This window comes from Hemitrygon akajei, chromosome 21, assembly GCF_048418815.1.
Source record: "Hemitrygon akajei chromosome 21, sHemAka1.3, whole genome shotgun sequence".
NCBI lineage: Eukaryota > Metazoa > Chordata > Chondrichthyes > Myliobatiformes > Dasyatidae > Hemitrygon > Hemitrygon akajei.
In genome coordinates, this window is record NC_133144.1 from 303,898 (window position 1) to 322,773 (window position 18,876).

At 42.9% G+C, this 18,876-nt stretch overlaps 1 protein-coding gene across 5 annotated transcripts in view; it reads right to left on the reverse strand.

Moving 5' to 3' along the window:
• The window catches only part of bbs4 (Bardet-Biedl syndrome 4), a 125,000-nt gene that overhangs the window by 13,001 nt on the left and 93,123 nt on the right, over window positions 1–18,876 (reverse strand). For all 5 annotated transcript variants that reach the window (XM_073024686.1, XM_073024687.1, XM_073024689.1 and 2 more), the window contains exons 12-13: window positions 12,372–12,524; window positions 6,936–7,107 (exon numbers count right to left, since the gene is read on the reverse strand). In XM_073024686.1, coding sequence (XP_072880787.1) covers window positions 6,936–7,107; window positions 12,372–12,524 — 325 coding nt within the window. The remainder of the gene's footprint in view (window positions 1–6,935; window positions 7,108–12,371; window positions 12,525–18,876) is intronic.

Sequence of the window (18,876 nt, forward strand, 5' to 3'; positions counted from 1 at the left end):
CTCTCCACCCACGTTCCTCCGCCAGACATCCCTCCTTCCTCTCCGTCCACCTTCCAACGCCAGAGACATCCCTTCTTCCTCTCCACCTTCCTCCGCCAGACATCCCTTCTTCCTCTCCACTGACCTTCCTCCACCAGAGACATCCCTTCTTCCTCTCCATCCACCTTCCTTCCCCAGAGACATCCCTTCTTACTCTCCATCCACCTTCCTCCACCAGACATCCCTTCTTCCTCTCCACCCACCTTCCTCCACCAGACATCCCTTCTTCCTCTCCACCCACCTTCCTCCACCAGACATCCCTTCTTCCTCTCCACCCACCTTCCTCCGCCAGAGACATCCCTTCTTCATCTCCACCCAGCTTCCTCCACCAGACATCCCTTCTTCCTATCCACTGACCTTCCTTCTCCAGAGACATCCCTTCTTCCTCTCCACCCACCTTCCTCCACCAGACATCCCTTCTTCCTCTCCACCCACCTTCCTCCGCCAGAGACATCCCTTCTTCCTCTCCACCCACCTTCCTCCGCCAGAGACATCCCTTCTTCCTCTCAACTGACCTTCCTTCCCCAGAGACATCCCTTCTTCCTCTCCACTGACCTTCCTTCCTTAGAGACATCCCTTCTTCCTCTCCACCTACCTTCCTCCGCCAGACATCCCTTCTTCCTCTCCACTGACGTTCCTTCCCCAGAGACATCCCTTCTTCCTCTCCATCCACCTTCCTCCGCCAGAGAGATCCCTTCTTCCTTCCCCAGAGACATCCCTTCTTCCTCTCCATCCACCTTCCTCCACCAGAGACATCCCTTCTTCCTCTCCACCCACCTTCCTCCGCCAGAGAAATCCCTTCTTCCTCTCCACCCACCTTCCTCCGCCAGGGACTTGATAGAAGTATTTAAAATTATGAGGGGGATAGATAGAGTTAACGTGGTTAGGCTTTTTCTATTGAGAGTAGGGGAGATTCAAACAAGAGGACAAGAGTTGAGAGTTAGGGCGCAAAAGTTTAGCAGTAACACGAGGGGGAATTTCTTTACTCAGAGAGTGGTAGCTGTGTGGAATGAGCTTCCAGTAGAAGTGGTAGGGGCAGATTCGATATTGTCATTTAGAGTAAAATTGGATAGGTATATGGACAGGAAAGAAATGGAGGGTTATGGGCTGAGTACGGGCCAGTGGGACTAGGTGAGAGTAAGCATTCATCACGGACTAGAAGGGCCGAGATGGCCTGTTCCCGTGCTGTAATTGTTATATGGTTATAGGCAAAAATGCCTTGTTTATAAGAGAAAGGTCAGAGGAGAATGGCCGCACAGTTCAAGCTGACAGGCAAGCAACAGGAACAGAAACACACATGTTACAACAGTACTGTGCAGAACAGCATCTCTGAATGCACATCACTTTGAACCTTGAAGTGGATGGGACACAGCAGTAGAAGACAAGAATTAGGTTTAATATCACTGGCATACGTTCTGAAATTTGTTGTTTCGTGGCAGCAATACAGTGCAGGGCATAATAATAAAAAATTATAAGTTACAATAAGAAATACAGTTGCATGAAAAGGTTTGTGAGCCCTTTGCAATTGACTGTTTCTCTGCATTAATTACTCATAAAATGTGGTCTGATCTTCATCTTTGCCACAATAACAGATAAACACAATCTGCCTAGACTTAGAACACACAACAATTGTACTTCTCGTCAATTGATGCTTTGCTGCACGCTTGGGTGCTCAGTGGGGGCGGGGGGGGGGGGGGCGTGATGCTTTGTTGCTCCTTGTGCGTGGGAACCCGCTGCTCTCAAAAACAAAACATTACTGCATGTGTCAAGTTTGGAAAAGACCATCAGGATGTTCCACACTTCCGGGATAATGTTCCAGGAACAGATGACGTAAAAGTAGAACTTTCATGCAAGATATCCCAGATATATTAGAAACATAGAAAACCGACAGCACAATACAAGCCCTTTTGCCCACAATGCTGTGCCGAACATGTACTTACTTTAGAAATTACCTAGGGTTACCCATACCCTATCTTTCTAAGCTCCATGTGCCTATGCAGGAGTCTCTTAAAAGACCCTATCGTATCTGACTATCATATATATTGATGAACTGAAACAGTTTTGTATGGAGAAATGGTGTAAAATTCCTCACCGTTGGGCAAGTCTGATAAGCAACCACAGAAAACGTTCGGTGGAGATTACTGTTGCTAAGGGAGTAATTAAACCAGTCATTAAACACAAGGGTTCACATACTTTTTCAGGCTGGACTGTGAATGATTAAACAATGTGTTCAATAAAGACATGAAAAGTACAACTGTTTATGTGTTATTAGCTTAGGCAGATTGTGTTTGTATTATTGTGATGAGATGAAGATCAGACCAGAGTTTATGAGTAATTAATGAAGAAAACCAGCTAATTGCAAAGGGTTCACAACTTCTTCTTGCAACAGTACATACATAAAAAAATTAAGTAAGCAGTGCAAACAGAGATCAAAAAAAGAAGTAAAGAATTGAAGAAGTTCATTGTCCATTCAGACATCTGATGGTGAAGAAAAAGAAACTGTTCCTAAAACATTAAATGAGTGTCTTCAGGCTCCTGTGCTTCCTCCTTGATAGTAGTAGTTGGAAGAGATGGCGATCCTTAATGATGGATGTCGACTTTTTGAGGCATCACCTTTTGATGCTGGAGAGGCTGGTGCCTATGATGGAGCTGGCTGAGTTTATAACTTTCTGCAGCTTTTTCCAATCCTCTGCAGTAGCCCCTCCACACCAGACAGTGATGCAAACAGTTAGAATGCTCTCCACAGTACCAGGACCATACACACAGCGGCCTCTACATTAGGTACAGGAGGTATCTAATAGAGTGGTCACTGAGTGTACCTGCCTCTACCACCACTCTCAGTAGTGCATTCCAGGCACCCACACACCTGTGTAAAAACCTACCTGGCATCCCCCTCATACCTTCTTCCAAACACCTTCAAACTATGTCCCCTCGTTTTAGCCATTGCTACCTGGGAAAAGAGTGCTGGCTGTCCACTCTGTCTAGCCTCTCATCCTCCTTTGACCCAAAAAGAAAATCCTTACCTTGCAGAGAAGCAGTTTCAGCGACAAGTTACTATCGATGCAATGCTCCTCAGACAGGATGAAGAGGTCAATACTCCCCAATGCCATTAGGCTTTACAATTCTACCGCCAGGACTTAAGAACTTTTTAAAAGCTATTATTAATGCTTTTTGAGATAGTGATTTAGATGCATATCATATTTTTTACTGAGTTAAGTATTGTATGTAATTAGTTTTGCTACAACACGTGTATGGGACATTGGAAAAAAGTTGAATTTCCCCATGGGGATGAATAAAGTATCTATCTATCTATCTATCTATCTATCTATCTATCTATCTATCTATCTATCTATCTATCTATCTATCTATCTATCTATCTATCTAACCATCTATCTATCTATCTATCTATCTATCTATCTATCTATCTATCTATCTATCTATCTATCTATCTACCTTTCCTCATTAAGACATGTTCTCTATCCAGACAGCATCCTAGTAAATCTTCTCTGTATCTTCTCCAAAGCCACTCCATTCTTTCTATAATGAGGTGACCAGAAATGAACATAATATTCTAAGTGTGGTGTAACTAGTGTTTTTATAGACCTGCAACATTACCTCGCAGCTTTTGAACTCAATCCCCTGTCAACACACCAAGTGCCTTCTTAACCACCTTATCAAATTGTGCAGCAAGTTTGAGGGATCTATGGATGCAAACCACAGTTCCTACTGTTATGATACCAGCCCCCTCCTTTGCGAGAATCGCAAGAGCCCTAGTGAAGGGGGGGGGGGGTCAATGACCCAAGAGAGAGAGAGACGTGCTGAATACCACGTTCCACCGGGATGCAGAATAAAGCGACCCTGACTATTGTCTCATGAAGACCACATGTAAAGCCGTCGGGCAAAGTGGGCTGGTTGAGAGAGAGATTGACACCTGCGAACCCGTGAGGAAGTATAAAGGAGGGTCTGGGGACGATGACCCCTCCAAGACGCACCAAGGAGACACGATAGCGATCCCGTCGTAGCGGGAAGCCATTTTGAAGGAAGCCACGTGCGTTAGATTCCAAATCGGGAGTCTGTGGCTGGAATCACGGACAATCGCTTTTAACTAACAACAGGAAAGCCTGCTCTCCTGATTCCACGGCTTTGCTTCGTAAGGACCTGGGCAAGTGTTCCTTTTCTCACCAATCTCTCTCTCTCTCTCCAACACGGGAAACTCAGCGGTTCCCAAAAGGCTGAAGCCTGCCGACTTTTGAATGACTGTTGTATTTTTCCAAATGGACAAGATATTATCCCCTAGACAACGATAGAGCTTATTTCTGATTGATCATTACTATACCTGCGCTTTGGATTGAGTATTGATGACTTATGGTATCTGAATGTTTGTATTAACCTTCCTTTTGTGTCCCTTTATAAATAAAAACGTTTAAAAATGGTACCATCAGACTTCAGTGGACCTCTCTATCTTTGCTGGTAAGTGATCCAGTTACGGGATACGTAACACTACATATTGTTAAGAATCCTGCTATTAACCCTGTATTCTGCAATCAAGTTTGACTTCCAAAGTGAATCATTTCACACTTTTCCAGACTGAACTCCATCTGCCACTTCTCAGCCCAGCTCTGTATCCTATTGTAACCTATGTAACCTATCCTAATCTCCTAAACCCATTGTAACCTATGACAACCTGCTACATCACAAAAGGTAAAAGGTAAGTTTTTTTACACAGAGATTGGTGGATACATGGAATGTACTGCCAGCAACGTTAGAACAGTCAAATACAATAGGGTCTTTTAAGAGACTCTTAGCTTAGAAAATTAGAGAGCTATGCAGTAGGGAAATTTTAGGCAGTTTCTAGAGTAGGTTACATTGTGGGCCGAAGACCCTGTAATGTACTGTAGATTTCTATGTTCTAAAACCACCAAACCATCTCTTCTGCAAACTTTAACCCACCCTTCCACTTCCTCATCTGAGTAGAGGCTCCAGAAAACCTCTCCAGCATCATCAGTCTCCACAGAAATGGTGCAAAAACAAGTCATTCTCAACCATAATGGAATGCCCAGAGATGATGCCAGTCAGCTACACTCCTCACGTGATGTGTGGCTTCTGTCCCAGCCCTTCGGCATGTTCCACAATCTACCATCCATTGCAGAATACTAGATCCTCGCAAATTTCTGCAGAAGTACTGTGCTTCAGATGTACTACCATTCTAACTGGCTGCATCACTGTCTAGTATGGAGGGGCCTCTGCACAGGATTGGAAAAAGCTGCAAAAAAAAAGTAAACTCAGCCAGCTCCATCATGGGCACTAGCCCCCCCCCCCCCCCCAACTTATAGGACTCCTTCAACAGGTGTTGCCTCAAAAAGGTGGCATCCATCACCTCCGGCATTCCTTCTTCTCATTGCTACCATCAAGGAGGAGCTACAGGAGCCTGAAACCACATATTAAACATTTTAGGAACAGTTTTTTTAAATCAGATTTCTGAATGGACAATGAACCCATGAACAGTACCTCAGTATTTTATTTCCTTTTTTGCTCTCTTTTTGCACTATTTATTTGAAGTTTAAAAATATATTTCTTACTATAATTCATAGTTTAAATTATTATGTATTGCACTGTACTGCTGCTGCAAAACAATAAATTTCACAACACGTCAGTGATATTAAACCTGATTCTGATCCTCTGATCCCCCCACTCTCCTAATCACTCTCCCAAGCCCTCCATAATTATCTCCTCTCTGGGGCTTGAGCAGACAGATGTTCCCTGGGATGGCGTCAGAATCTGAAATAACAGGTTGACCCTCAGGTCAAGTTCTTCACCCAGAGCACAACAGGAACTCACTATCCAACTGCCAAAGAGCACAGGGAACTAACTACATCCAAGTTCTTCACCCAGAGCACAGCAGGAACTCGCTACCAGATTGCCAAGGAGAACAAGTTACTGACAACATCTCTGGCAATGACCAGTCAGTTTTAGACCAAAGGAAATTAAGGAAAGTTGGACAACTGAGGAAAATGATGCTGCAGGGAAAGATCTGCCTTGACCATACTGAATGTAGAAGCAGTGACAAAGGGCACAATGGTCTACTCCGCTTCAGTTCCTTATGATTTATTCAACATTTATTCAACGTAAAAAAGGGTGCACAGGAGATTCACAAGGATGATGCCTGGATTGGGGGGCATGCCTTATGAGAATAGGTTGTGTGAACTCGGCCTTTTCTCCTTGGAGCGACGAAGGATGAGAGGTGACCTGATAGAGGTGTATAAGATGATGAGAGGCATTTTCCCAGGGCTGAAATGGCTAGCACAATATCGATACGCAGCAGCCTCTCCGGACTCTGCATTGGGGATTACCAAACGTTATGTGGTTTTTCTTGTGTGGTTTGTTTTGTGGTTTTTCGTGATATCATTCCGGAGAACGTTGTCTCATTTTTTAACTGCATTGTATTTGTGGTTTATAAATGACAATAAACTGAATCTGAAGAGGGCACAGTCTTGGTGCTTAGAAGTAGGTACAGAGCAGATATCAGAGGTAAGTTTTTTTATGCAGAGAGTGGTGAGTGCATGGTATGGGCTGCCAGCGACAGTGGTAGAGGCGGATACGATAGGGTCGTTAAAGAGACTCCTGGACACATATATGGAGCTCAGGAAAATGAGAGCTATGGGTAACCCTAGGTAATTTCAGCATAGCTTTGTGGGCCAAAGGGCCTGTATTGTGCTGTAGGTTTTCTATGTTTCTATTCACCATCTGCCGACTTATCTACATATACCAGAGGAGCTGGAAACAGGTGATGGTGGTGTGGGGGAAGTAGAGAGGAAATGAAAGGAGGGATGTGTGCGATGAGACGTCGAATTTTCACGGAGTCAGTGCTGATTGCCAGGGTCAGTCAGTGCACTCACCAGCCAGAAGCATGTACAACTCGCCCATCTTTGAGTGAATGTTGATAGCAGCACTCAGGAAGTGGAATGCCGATGCATACTGCTGCATTGTCAGGTGTACCAAGCCCAAATTATAGAGAATTTTCCAGTCAAATGGAGCGAGATAATTAGCTCGTTTCAGACAGCTAATAGCCTGCAGTAAAGTGAAAAGTGAAACTTAACCCAAGGGACAGTTTATCATTTCACAGTGTCACTGAAGTATAAGTCATTAATAACAGTTGCAAAATCAGTAAAATGGTCTTTAATTAATACGTAAATAGAAACAATGCAAATACAATTTATATATGTGACATATAAAGGCACCAAAGGTATGGCTACTGAATTTGTAGAACACACAAAGATTGGTAGGAAAATAAATGGTAAAGAGGACATAAGAGCAGCAAATTTTGTACATGTATCAAGTGAGTAGGCAATGATCTAGCAGCTGCCCACAATAGAAGTTAGAATAGAAAATCACATGTACCCCCGGTTAGGATTTTTACGGCTGTTCTGGAGGTATTTCATTTTAGCAGTTGTGTAAGAGCAGCCTTTTCTGTTTTGAGCATGTTTGGGTTTCAGTTGAGATAAAGAATTATGTTGTTCAACTTAGGAACGTTGAGTCAGCCAATCAGGATGGTGGAATTGGGAGAAGGTTCTAGCGAATGCTGGGTGGAGAGGTTTTTGTAATGGACACTGGTGTGAGTCAAGGTCTTTTAGGTGGGAGCTGGGAAGAGACAGGAAGGAAGATGGCTGAGGATGCCGTGCTTTTTACACAAGGTGCTTGGTGCAGGTGAATGGCTTCAAGGAGGAAGGATCAATACTCCTGTGGGGGAGCACGTTTGTTTAAGGCGGATTCTAAGCAACATTTGGAAGGTGGTGTGTGCTTTCATGCAGAATGTGGGTCCAGCATGTGAGTTAAAGACAACTTCAAGATGAGTTCCAACTTATGTGCACATTTGGACTGGGTTAACTGTAATGGGCCCTTTTTTTTTCTTTTGTTTTTCCTACTAACTGTTCAATAAAGTTGAAATTTGTAAACATACTTTCTTTATAATTGTATGCAGGGTGAATGATCTGTTATTTCTTGCCGACGGCTAATTGCATGGGGGAAATGTTTACACAGTATTCACACAGATTGGGGTTTGGGTAGATGAGACCCAAGTCATATTGACCATAGACGTATGGAGTCTGAGAAAGATGGTTTTCTCACTTCTGAGTCTGGTGGTTGTTAGCAAGGCGCTAACGTGCTGCACCTCTAGAGATGATGGTAAAAAGGGGTTTCACATACATTATGTAAATAGTGAAAGATGACAGAGCTTCAACGTGCAGAAGGGTCTGGGTGTCCTGGAACATGATTCAGAAATGGATAGTAAAGCTAATTGTACCCTGGAATCACAGCCTGAAGAATGTAAGCTGGCCCTTTAGCCCAAAGTCCATGCTGACCAGGTTGTGTCTGGGCTAGTCCAATTGGCCCATATTCCTCTAACCTTTCCTATCCAGGTAACTGTCTAAATTCTATTCTGGGAAAAAGATTGTGAAGGTTCACCTTATCCACATCCCGCATGATCCTACATACTTTTATAGTGTTAGGGAATAGTCTGAATTCCAATCCTCAGTTTTTTTTTGCTCCGGGGAAAAAAGCCCAGTCCACCAAGTCTTTCCTCATTACTTCAGCCCTCCTTACACCCTTCCCACATTAACAACATCCTTCCTATAGCTGGATGACCAGAACTGCATACAAAACTCCATGTGGTATTGAACAGCAGTAATATGACATCCAAACTCTTCTACTCAATACCCGAACTGATGAAAGGCAAGTATGCCAAACAAACTCTACACTACTGTCTGCCTGTGTTGCCACTTTCAGAGAACAATGTACATGTATCCCTCGCCTTCCCTGTTCTGGAAAGTCCTGGTATTTATTAGCACAAGAGATTCTGCAGATGCTGGAAATCCAAAGCAACACAAACAAAACATAGAACATAGAATAGTACAGCACATTACAGGCCCTTCGGCCCACAATGTTGTGCCGACCCTCAAACCCTGCCTCCCATATAACCCCCCACCTTAAATTCTTCCATATACCTGTCTAGTAGTCTCTTAAATTTCACTAGTGTATCTACCTCCACCACTGACTCAGGCAGTGCATTCCACACACCAACACTCTCTGAGTGAAAAACCTTCCTCTAATATTCCCCTTGAACTTCCCTCCCCCTACCTTAAAGCCACGTCCTCTTGTACTGAGCAGTGGTGCCCTGGGGAAGAGGCGCTGGCTGTCCACTCTGCCTATTCCTCTTAATATCTTGTACACCTCTATCATGTCTCCTCTTATCCTCCTCCTCTCCAAAGAGTAAAGCCCTAGCTCCCTTAATCTCTGATCATAATCCATGCTAATGACATGCTCGGAGAACAAGGTTGGAAATTAATAATCAGTCCAAATGAAGGGTCTTAGCCTGAAACGTTGACAGTTTATTCATTTCAGATGCTGCCTGATCTGGTGAGTTCCTCCAAGATTTTGTGTGTTACACATGTTCGAGTCCTGACCTGGTTTAACTGATCAAAATGCAACACCTTGCACTTGTCAGAGTTAAATGCCATCTGCCATTGCCTTGCCCAGTTGCCCAGGTAATCTAGATCCTGTCGTTATCTTACTTTCTTCACAGAGCACCACCCATCAATTCTGGGATCAAGCGCATATACACTAACCATGCCAGCAACATTCTCAATCAAATTGTTCATACAGATGATGACCAATAGCAGGCCCAGCATCGATCCTTGTGGAACACCTCTGGTCACAGGCCTCCAGCCTGGAAAAAAAAAACCTCCACTCACACACTCTGCCTCCTACCACCACACCAATTGTGTATCAAATTGGTTAGCTCACTCTGGATTCCATGTGAGTTTAAAACTAGAGGGGACTGGTTTAAAGTGAGTGTGGAAAGGCTTAAAAGGGACCTAAGGGACAAACTTTTCCACACAGAGATGGTGAGTGCATGGAAGGAAATGCCAAGGGAAATGGTAGAGGAGGGTACAATTGGACAACTACATGGATAGGAAAAGTTTAATGGGATATGGGGCGGTGCCTGCTCAGTTGGACAATTAGGCCAAAGTGCCTGATTCTGGCCTTCCAGACCAGCCAACCATGTTGGACCTTGTCAAAAATTTTGGCACGTGGACATCATCTACCACCCTGCCATTGTCAATCTTCTTGGTCACCACTTCTTAATCTAATTTCTGACATATAGCAAAGCCAAGGTGACTATTTCTATTGATTCTTATGTCTCGGAATCCACTCCAGAAACAATCCCACTGATGGCATGTTCACTATCCAGCAGTTCCTTGGCTTTTCCTTGCAGACCTTGAATAAATGCCCAACATTAACCACCCACCAGTCTTCCAGGACCACATCCACAGCAAATGATGATACAATTATCTCAGTAAGCCTCAACAATTTCTTTCCTATCTTCCCACACTGTCCTAGGATACACTCAGTCAGGCCCCAAGGATTTATCAGCCTTCTGAGGGGAGCGGAACACAAAAATAATAAGTTTTTGTTTTGGTTATATTGGGGAGTTGATGAGACCACATTTGTGCCTGACTGTACAGTACTGCCCCTCTTATTCAAGGAATGACATTAATATGTTGAAGCAATTAAGTGAAGGTTTTCTAAAATTATAATTGAAACGTGTGCACTGGAACTTAGAAGAGTAACAGACAACTTGATTATTTCTTCAAGAGTCTCAACAGGCTGGATGTGGAAAAAATATAATTTCCTGTGGGAGAATCTAGAACTAAGTTTACTGTTTAAAAAGGAGGGTCACGGAGATGGAGTAACTTGTTTTCTCTGAGGGTCATGAGTCTTTGGAACTCTCTCCCTCAAAGGCTGGTGTAAAGTCAGTCTGAATATTTCCAAGCAGAGGTAGTTAATGAGCAGGGTGAATAAAAGTTACTGTGGGGAGACAGACTTCACGAACATGCAATTGGATGATTCAGTGGAGAAGTAGAGCTGAACTTCACTGCCCTGGTGATCTATTATTAATCCTGACCTCTGATGCAATCTGTGTGGGACTTGTAAACTCTCCCTGTAATCGCATGCTCTTTGTCCATCACACATTCTAAAGATAAACTGGCCTGTACAATTTGTTCACTAGTCTGTTTATAAATGATAGAATCTGAGAAGAGTTGGTGGGAACGTATAGCAGAAGAATAGGATTGCTCAATGAGCCAGCATAGACTTGATGGGCCATCAAGGAACAAATGGAATGTGACCAACTGAGGGCGGGGGGGAAAGAAATGAGACCTCACAATCACTGTGTAGAGGGAACCTTGTATCTTCTCTTTAGAGTGTTTAAAAGGGCCAAGAAGGAACAGACGGTTTAAGTGGAGATAACGGATATTGATAGGTTTTATCAAAGTCTGGGTTCAGTATCTAACACATGCTCTTCCTACCTTGGAAATATGTGCTGAAACATTAGAGGGAGCTTTACTCTGTTTGTAACTCATGCTGTTGCTGCCCTGGGAGTGTTTGATGGAGCAGTGTAGTGGCACGTTTACTTTAGCTGCCTCGGGTACTCCAAAGCTTAAACTTAATATTTGAGTTTCAGTTTGTTTTCTGCCAACTGGTGCTCTTGATGTTTCCTTCCAACACTTAGAAACAGTCAGTAATAAAGTACCCAGTGTGAGCTATCACTAACATTCCATTATGCCCAGTACTAATTACATTCAAACAGTTAAATTCTAAGCAACATACAAAATGCTGGATGAACTCAGCAGGTCAGTCAGCATCTATGGAGGGGAATAAAAAGCTGACATTTGAATTAAAAAGTTGACCCTTCATCAGTTAAATTCTGCTTTTGTGCCAGTAAAATTTTGAGCTTTGGGAATCTCAGTTTTTGCTAACACCTCTCACTTGCAGGAACCAACTAACCCCAGGCCTCACTGTTGTAAGGAAGCTACATTAAGGAATGATCAACAGCTCTATACTGGGTGGCAAAAACAGGCAGACAGCTGCCTGTAATGAAGCAACACTGGCAGCAGAGTGCAAGTACTCCAGGGCTTTGGATCAGGAAGAGTGAAAGAAGCAGAAAATGCTGGCAAACTCAGCAGGGCAGGCGATGCTGATAAGAAACAGATATCTTTTGAGGTTGAAGACCCTTAATCAAAAATTAGTTACTGCCTGACCTTCAATGAAACACACAATTCTTACGTGACCAGGAAGCTAAAAGCGGGCTGTGGACATCTATGAAACCATCAGCAGCAGAGGGGTTGGTAACAAGAACACAATCACTGATGTGGTGACGAGGAGCACAGTGAACCTACAATTTCTTTTAGTCTTTACAAGTGAAGCTCTCTACTACAGACAACGAGTACAGCCAGCCTCACTGTCCCTGATGATCAGAAGCTCCTCGATATACTTACGGCTACATATTTCTTCTTCCCAAAGAAACACATTCCAATGTTATTCCATAGGGGTGGGCTTTCGGGAATGGCATGTGCTGCTATCCTGTACTTGCTGAGCGCCACATCATAGTCATTGTGAGACTGCATCATGCTACCTGCAGCCAGGATGGCCTGGGCAAATCAAACAGAGAATTAGAGGGAGTCTAGAATCATACTCTGTGTACACTTCAGAAAACACACAGAACACATCACAGTTACCAGAGCAATAACCACCTGGGTTATAGGAGTTTCAAGTGAGGGGTAGCACCCCTGGAGAAGGGGCTTGTCGTGTCCATTCTGGGTCAGCTGACTCATCTTTGGACCCCATTGAACACTTTGCTCTCACCTGTAGCTCCAAGTAGCTGTTTGTATGCAGCAATGGCCACATTGACAGGTGTTAGGTGAAGATAGCTGGCAGGCCTCATACCCTGGTGAGATAGGGTTATGCATGTGAAATCAGCTCCAGCGGACTGAGTGGATGAGATCAACAGTGAGATCCAGCAGCTAGGAAAGCAGTACTGCAACGCTTTGTGGACAGCAAAGGGCATAACAAAGCACAGAAGAAGTCTGTTGCAACCAAGGAAGACTCAGATTGTTCCGATTTCTCGTACCACTGGATCCAGTCCTCCTTGGTCAAGAGGATGGAACTGTTGCACTGCAACTGCTTTTCCACTTTAAAAACTCTCCTGCACAGTCTCCTATCATTGTTAGATGCAACACACAAACAACAATCACCCTGGTTAAACAGCAGAAAAAAATGTAATGTTCCCGAATAAACAGTTAATCTGCAGTTTATCATGTGGAATCAGCACAATGAACATGTACAAACAGTGGTCACCATCTCAATGTGTCCCATCATTCAATAACTGCATGGTTCATCCCATATGGAATAAGGTCGATAAATTTGTAGCAGTTACAGATTAGCAAGTATGATGTTGTAAGCATCACTAAATCATGGCTGAAAGAAGATTTTGCTGGGAGCTTTATGTCCAAGGATACACATTGTATCGAAAGACCAGGCAGGAATGCAGAGGGGGTAGGGTGGCTCTGTGGGTAAAAATGAAATTAAATCATTAGAAAGAGGTGACATAGGATCAGAAGGTGTTGAATCATTGTGGATAGAACTCAGGAACTGTAAGGGTAAAAGTCCCAGACGGGAGTTAAATACAGACCCCAAACAGTAGTAAGGATGTGATCTACAAGTTGCAATGTGAGACAGAAAAGGGCAATGTTACAATAGTCATGGGGGGAGGGAGGATGGATTTCAATTATGCAGGTAGATTGGAAGAATCAGGTTGGTGCTGGATTTCAAGAGAGGGGATTTCTGGAGATGGCTTTTTTTTAGAGCAGTTTGTGGTTGAGCTCACCAGGGGATCAGTTATTCTGGACAAGGTGTTGTGCAATGAACTGGAATTGATTAGAGTGCTCATGATAAAGGAACCCTTAGGAGAAAGTTATCATAATATGATTGAATTCATCCTGAAATTAAAGAATGAGAAGCTAAAGTCAGATGTATCTGTATTATAGTGGAGTAAAGGGAATGACAGAGGCATGAGAGAGGAGTTGGCCAGAAGTGACTGGAAAAGAACACTGGCAGGGAAGATGGCAGAGCAGTAACGGCTGGAATTTCAAGAAGCAATTTGGAAGGCACAGGACATATACATCCCAAAGAAGAAGAAGAATGCATATAATACAACAAAAATTAGTGGGAAGTTAGAGGATTGGGAAGCTTTTAAAAAACAACAGAAGGTACCTAAAAAGTCATTAAGAAGGTAAAGGTAAAAGTAAGCTAGGCAATAATATTAAAGAGGATACCATAAGTTTTTCAGATCTATAAAGTGTAAAAGTGAGTTGGGTGTAGATTTTGGACTGCTGGAAAACAATGGTGGAGAGGTAGTAATGAGGGAGAAGGAAATTGTGGACGAGCAGAATAAGTATTTTGCATTAATCTTCACTACCCTATGTACTTGTGCAGAGAACTTCAGTAAACTCTGCAGCATCAGTGCCTTGCATTGACTGTATATGACCTGCACTGGCTTGATGGTGCAAAATACATCACACTGCTTGCTGTTCCTCGCCCCATTTCCTAATTAGTCACATCTTTTTGCAATGCATTATGATCTGCTTCACTATCAATGGGATCCCTAATTAATAATAAGAGAAAAATATTGGGCTATGGGTTACCCCAGGTAATTTCTAAGGGAAGGACATGTTTGGCACAGCTTTGTGGGCTGAAAGGCTTATATTATGCTGTAGGTTTCCTATGTGTCTAGAAAAGGAGAAAAAGAAAATGGAGGAGATTTGGAAATTGAGGTTCAATGGGACTTTGGGATAAGTTCAGGATTTCCTGTGGGTTAACTTGCAAGTGAGATGAATGAAGGCAAATGGAATGTTTGCATCTATTTCAAGGGTATCAAAGCCAAAGCCAGAATGTATTGTGGCTTTGTATGGAGCTGGTTGGATTGCATTTAGATTATTGTGAGCAATATCACTATGCAAGGAAAGATGCAGTGGCCCTGGAGAGCAGCCAGAGATTTCCAGAGTGAAAAGATTTATACTTGAGCATTTGGTTTCTCCGCTTTTGTACTCAAAGTAATCACATGAATGTGGGAGGATCTCATTGAAACCTGCTGGTTATTTGTATAGCACAACATGGTCGGCACAACACTGTGGGCCGAAGGGCCTGTAATATGCTGTAGGTTTCTATGTTCTATGTTCACTGTGTTAGACACTAGCAGTTCCAGGTGTCGGGTCATGAAGTGTGTGAAGTTAAAATTACTAGTAAGAAGATTCTTGGGAAACTGTAAGGTCTGAAAGTAGATATGTCACCTGGACCAGATGGTGTACACCCCAGGGTTCTGAAAGAGGAGGCTGAAAAGATTGTGCAGGCATTAGTAATGATTTTTCAAGAATCGCTAGATTCTGGAATGGTCTGGAAGACTGGAAAATTGCAAATGTCACTCCACTCTTCAAGAAGGGAGAGAGGCAGAAGAAAGAAAATGCCAGTTAGTCTAATCTCAGTGGTTGAGAAGATATTGGAGTTGATTGTTAACAGTAAGGTCTCAGGGTATTTGGAGGCACATGATAAAATAAACCGTAGTCCGCATGGTTTCCTCAAGGGAAAATCCTGCCTGACAAATCTGTTGGAATTCTTTGAAGAAATAACAAGCAGGATAGACAAAAGAGAATCAGTGGATGTTGTGTATTTGGATTTTCCAACAGCCTTTGACAAGGTGCCACTCATGAGGCTGTTTAACAAGCCCATGGCTTTACAGGAAAGATCCCAGCATGGATAAAGCAGTAGCTGATTGACACAAGTCAAAGAGGGGTAATAAAGGGAGTCTTTTCTGGTTGGTTACCGGTGACTAGTGGTATTTCACAAGGGCCTGTGTTGGAACCAATTCTTTTTACATTATTATAATTAATGATTTGTAAAATGGAATTGATAGCTATGTGCAAAGTTTGCAGATGATACAAAGATAGGTGGAGGGGCAGCAAGTTTTGAGGAAGTGCAGAGGCTACAGAAGCACTTAGATTAGGAGAATGGGCAAAGAAGTAGCAGATGGAATACAGTGTCGGGAAGTGTCTGGTTATGCACTTTGATACAAAAAATGAAAAAGTTAACTATTTTCTAAATGGAGAGAAAATACAAAAATCTGAGGTACAGGATTCCCTGAAGGTTAAGTTGCAGGCTGTGGAAGGCAAATTGTTAGTATTCATTTCAAGAGGACTAGAATATAAATGCAAGGACGTACTGTTGAGACTTTATAAAGCACTGGTGAGGCCTCACTTGGAGTATTGTGAGCGATTTTGGGCCCCTTATCCTAGAAAGGATGTGCTGAAACTAGAGAGGGTTCAAAGGAGGTTCATAAAAGTTATTCCAGGATTAAACAGCTTGTCATATGAAGAGTATTTGATGGCTGTAGCCTTGTATTCACTTGAGTTCAGAAGAATGAGGGTGACCTCATTGAAAACTATCGAATAGTGAAAGGCCTTGATATAGTAGATGTGGAGATATGGTGGGAGTGTTTAAGACCAGAGGACACAGCCTCAGAATAGAGGGTCATCCTTTTAAACAGAGATGAAGAGGAATTTCTTTAGCCAGAGAGTGGTGAATCTGTGGAATCTGTTGCCACAGGCAGATTTGGAGACCAAGTCTTTATGTATATGTAACACGCTGTAAGATTTCACTGCTAATGTAACAGCTTCTCTGTAATGTTCCACTGCTAAGGTAATGGTTTCTCTGTAGCAGCAATGTTTGGGTTAAGACTAGAGATAATGGGGCATGTTAGCCCATGAGTGGGATGTTGTTCTTTCTTGTGTGTCTGGGAGCCGGGAATTTACAGTCTTTTGCTGGGGGAGATGAGGAAAGAAGACGTTACTGGAGAGAGTTGGTAGACCGCTGGACGAAGTGGAATTGGAGCGAGTGTCTGAAGTGAGGATCAGAGGAGGTCGATGGTGGATGAATGGCCTTTATCAGTAAGTTCCAACGTTACGCATTAGACTGTTTCATGAGAATGGGCCTTATTCTTTTTTTGTTTCTTTATTAACCATATAGTCAAATTAAGAATTATAAAGCTCAATGGATTAATCGCATATTGTGTACTGTTTATTATTTCGTGGTACTGATTTGTAACGGGACACATCGCACAGCATCCACCCAAATGAGACTTCTTAAGTTTGGCTGGGCTGGGGGCTATCAGCCTCTATATTAAGCCGCTGGCTGAACCAAGAGTTACATATATTTAAGGCAGAGATTGATAGATTCTTGATTGGTCAGGGGATGAAGAGAAATGAGGGGGGCAGGGGGAGGCAGGAGACTGGGGTTGAGTGTTTACATGGATCAATATGATGAAATGGTGGAGCAGACTCGATGGGTCAAATGGCCTAAATGTGCTCCTAAATCTTATGGTCATCCTCTACCTCAGGCCAATGAACATGCACAGAACAGTGGTCACTATCTCAACCTGCCCCATCATTCAATAACCGCATGGTTCAACCTTTATCTCAGCACAGTGATCACCATCTCAACTTGCCCCATCATTCAATAACTGCATGGTTCATCCTCTAACTCAGGCCAATTCTTACATCCTTCAACTGCCCAAAAATTCAATGAGCAAAAACACTGGGACTGCAGACACAGTCATTCAACCACCACAGCACAGGGAGGAAGTGATTTCACAGGAGAGGCTTCACAGAAAATTGACCCGGAATGTCTCCTATTTTCATATACATTCAGTGGCTATTTTATGTTACACCTGTACATCTGCTTATTAATACAAATATTTAATCAATCAATCATGTGGCAGCAACTCAATTCATAAAAGCAAAAGGTTCAGTTGTTCAGACCACACATCAGAAAGCAGAAGAAACATGATCTAAGTGACTTTTTCCATGGAATAATTGTTGGTGCTAGATGGGGTGGTTTGAGTATCTCAGAAAATTGCTGATCTCCTGGTATTTTCACACACAACAGACTTGTCCAAAATGCCACTGGTGAGATGCAGCAACAATTTGCAGGCATCAAACAAAACTACTAACTATTCTATGAAAGGTACTTTTTCAGGACTACAATTTCAGACTGTATTTTCCCTTTTGGGAGTTTACGCTGATTGTTCAGCCAGTTTAAAAGTACATTTCTCTTTGGGAGTTGTACTTTTAAACTGGCTGAACAATCTGGCATTTTTAGAGTATACTGAAGGATTGGGTGATGGAGAATGCAGGTACAGACACATCAGCCATTGTTGGAGCAGAATCAGAGCTGCATTGAAGCCGTGGCGCCAGGGCCCAAAAGTGAAAAACAAACCAATGTTTAGCACCAAACCAGATTAAAAAGATCAAGGCACCGTGGCTGAGGACAAAGGATGAATCCGTGTTCAGCGCACTATGCCATGAGGTTTTATTTGCCTCAGTGCTCAATGGGCTCTGTGGCTGTGGACTCACTTTTTGCAGGCCACGTTCTGTGTGTTATTTGTTTACCTTTTTTATCATTTGCATCCTTTTTCTGCACAATGGCTGTTTGATAGTCTTTGTGGTTTTATCATGGATGCTATTTCATTTCTTTGTTTTGCGGCTGCCTACAAAAAGATGCAACTCAAGGTTGTATATGGTGTCAAAAACATAAGAAAGTCTGCAGATGCTGGACATTTAAAGCAACACACACAAAATGTTGGAGGAACTCAGCATGCCAGGCAGCATCAATGGAAAAGAGTACAGTTAACATTTCTGGCCATAAGTTTTCTTCAGGATTGTTCAGCCGGCTCTGTATGGTATACAGTACATACTTTGATAATAAATGTATTTTGATCTTTGTGTTTACAGAGAATTTTGTGAAAACTAAAAATATCCAGTGAGCAGTAGTTCTATGTTAACAACTTGTTCACAAGAGAGGTCAGAGGAGAATGGCCAGACTGGTTCAAACTGACAGGAGGGTGACATAACTCAAATAACCACACGCTACAACAGCAGTGTGCAGAAAAGCATC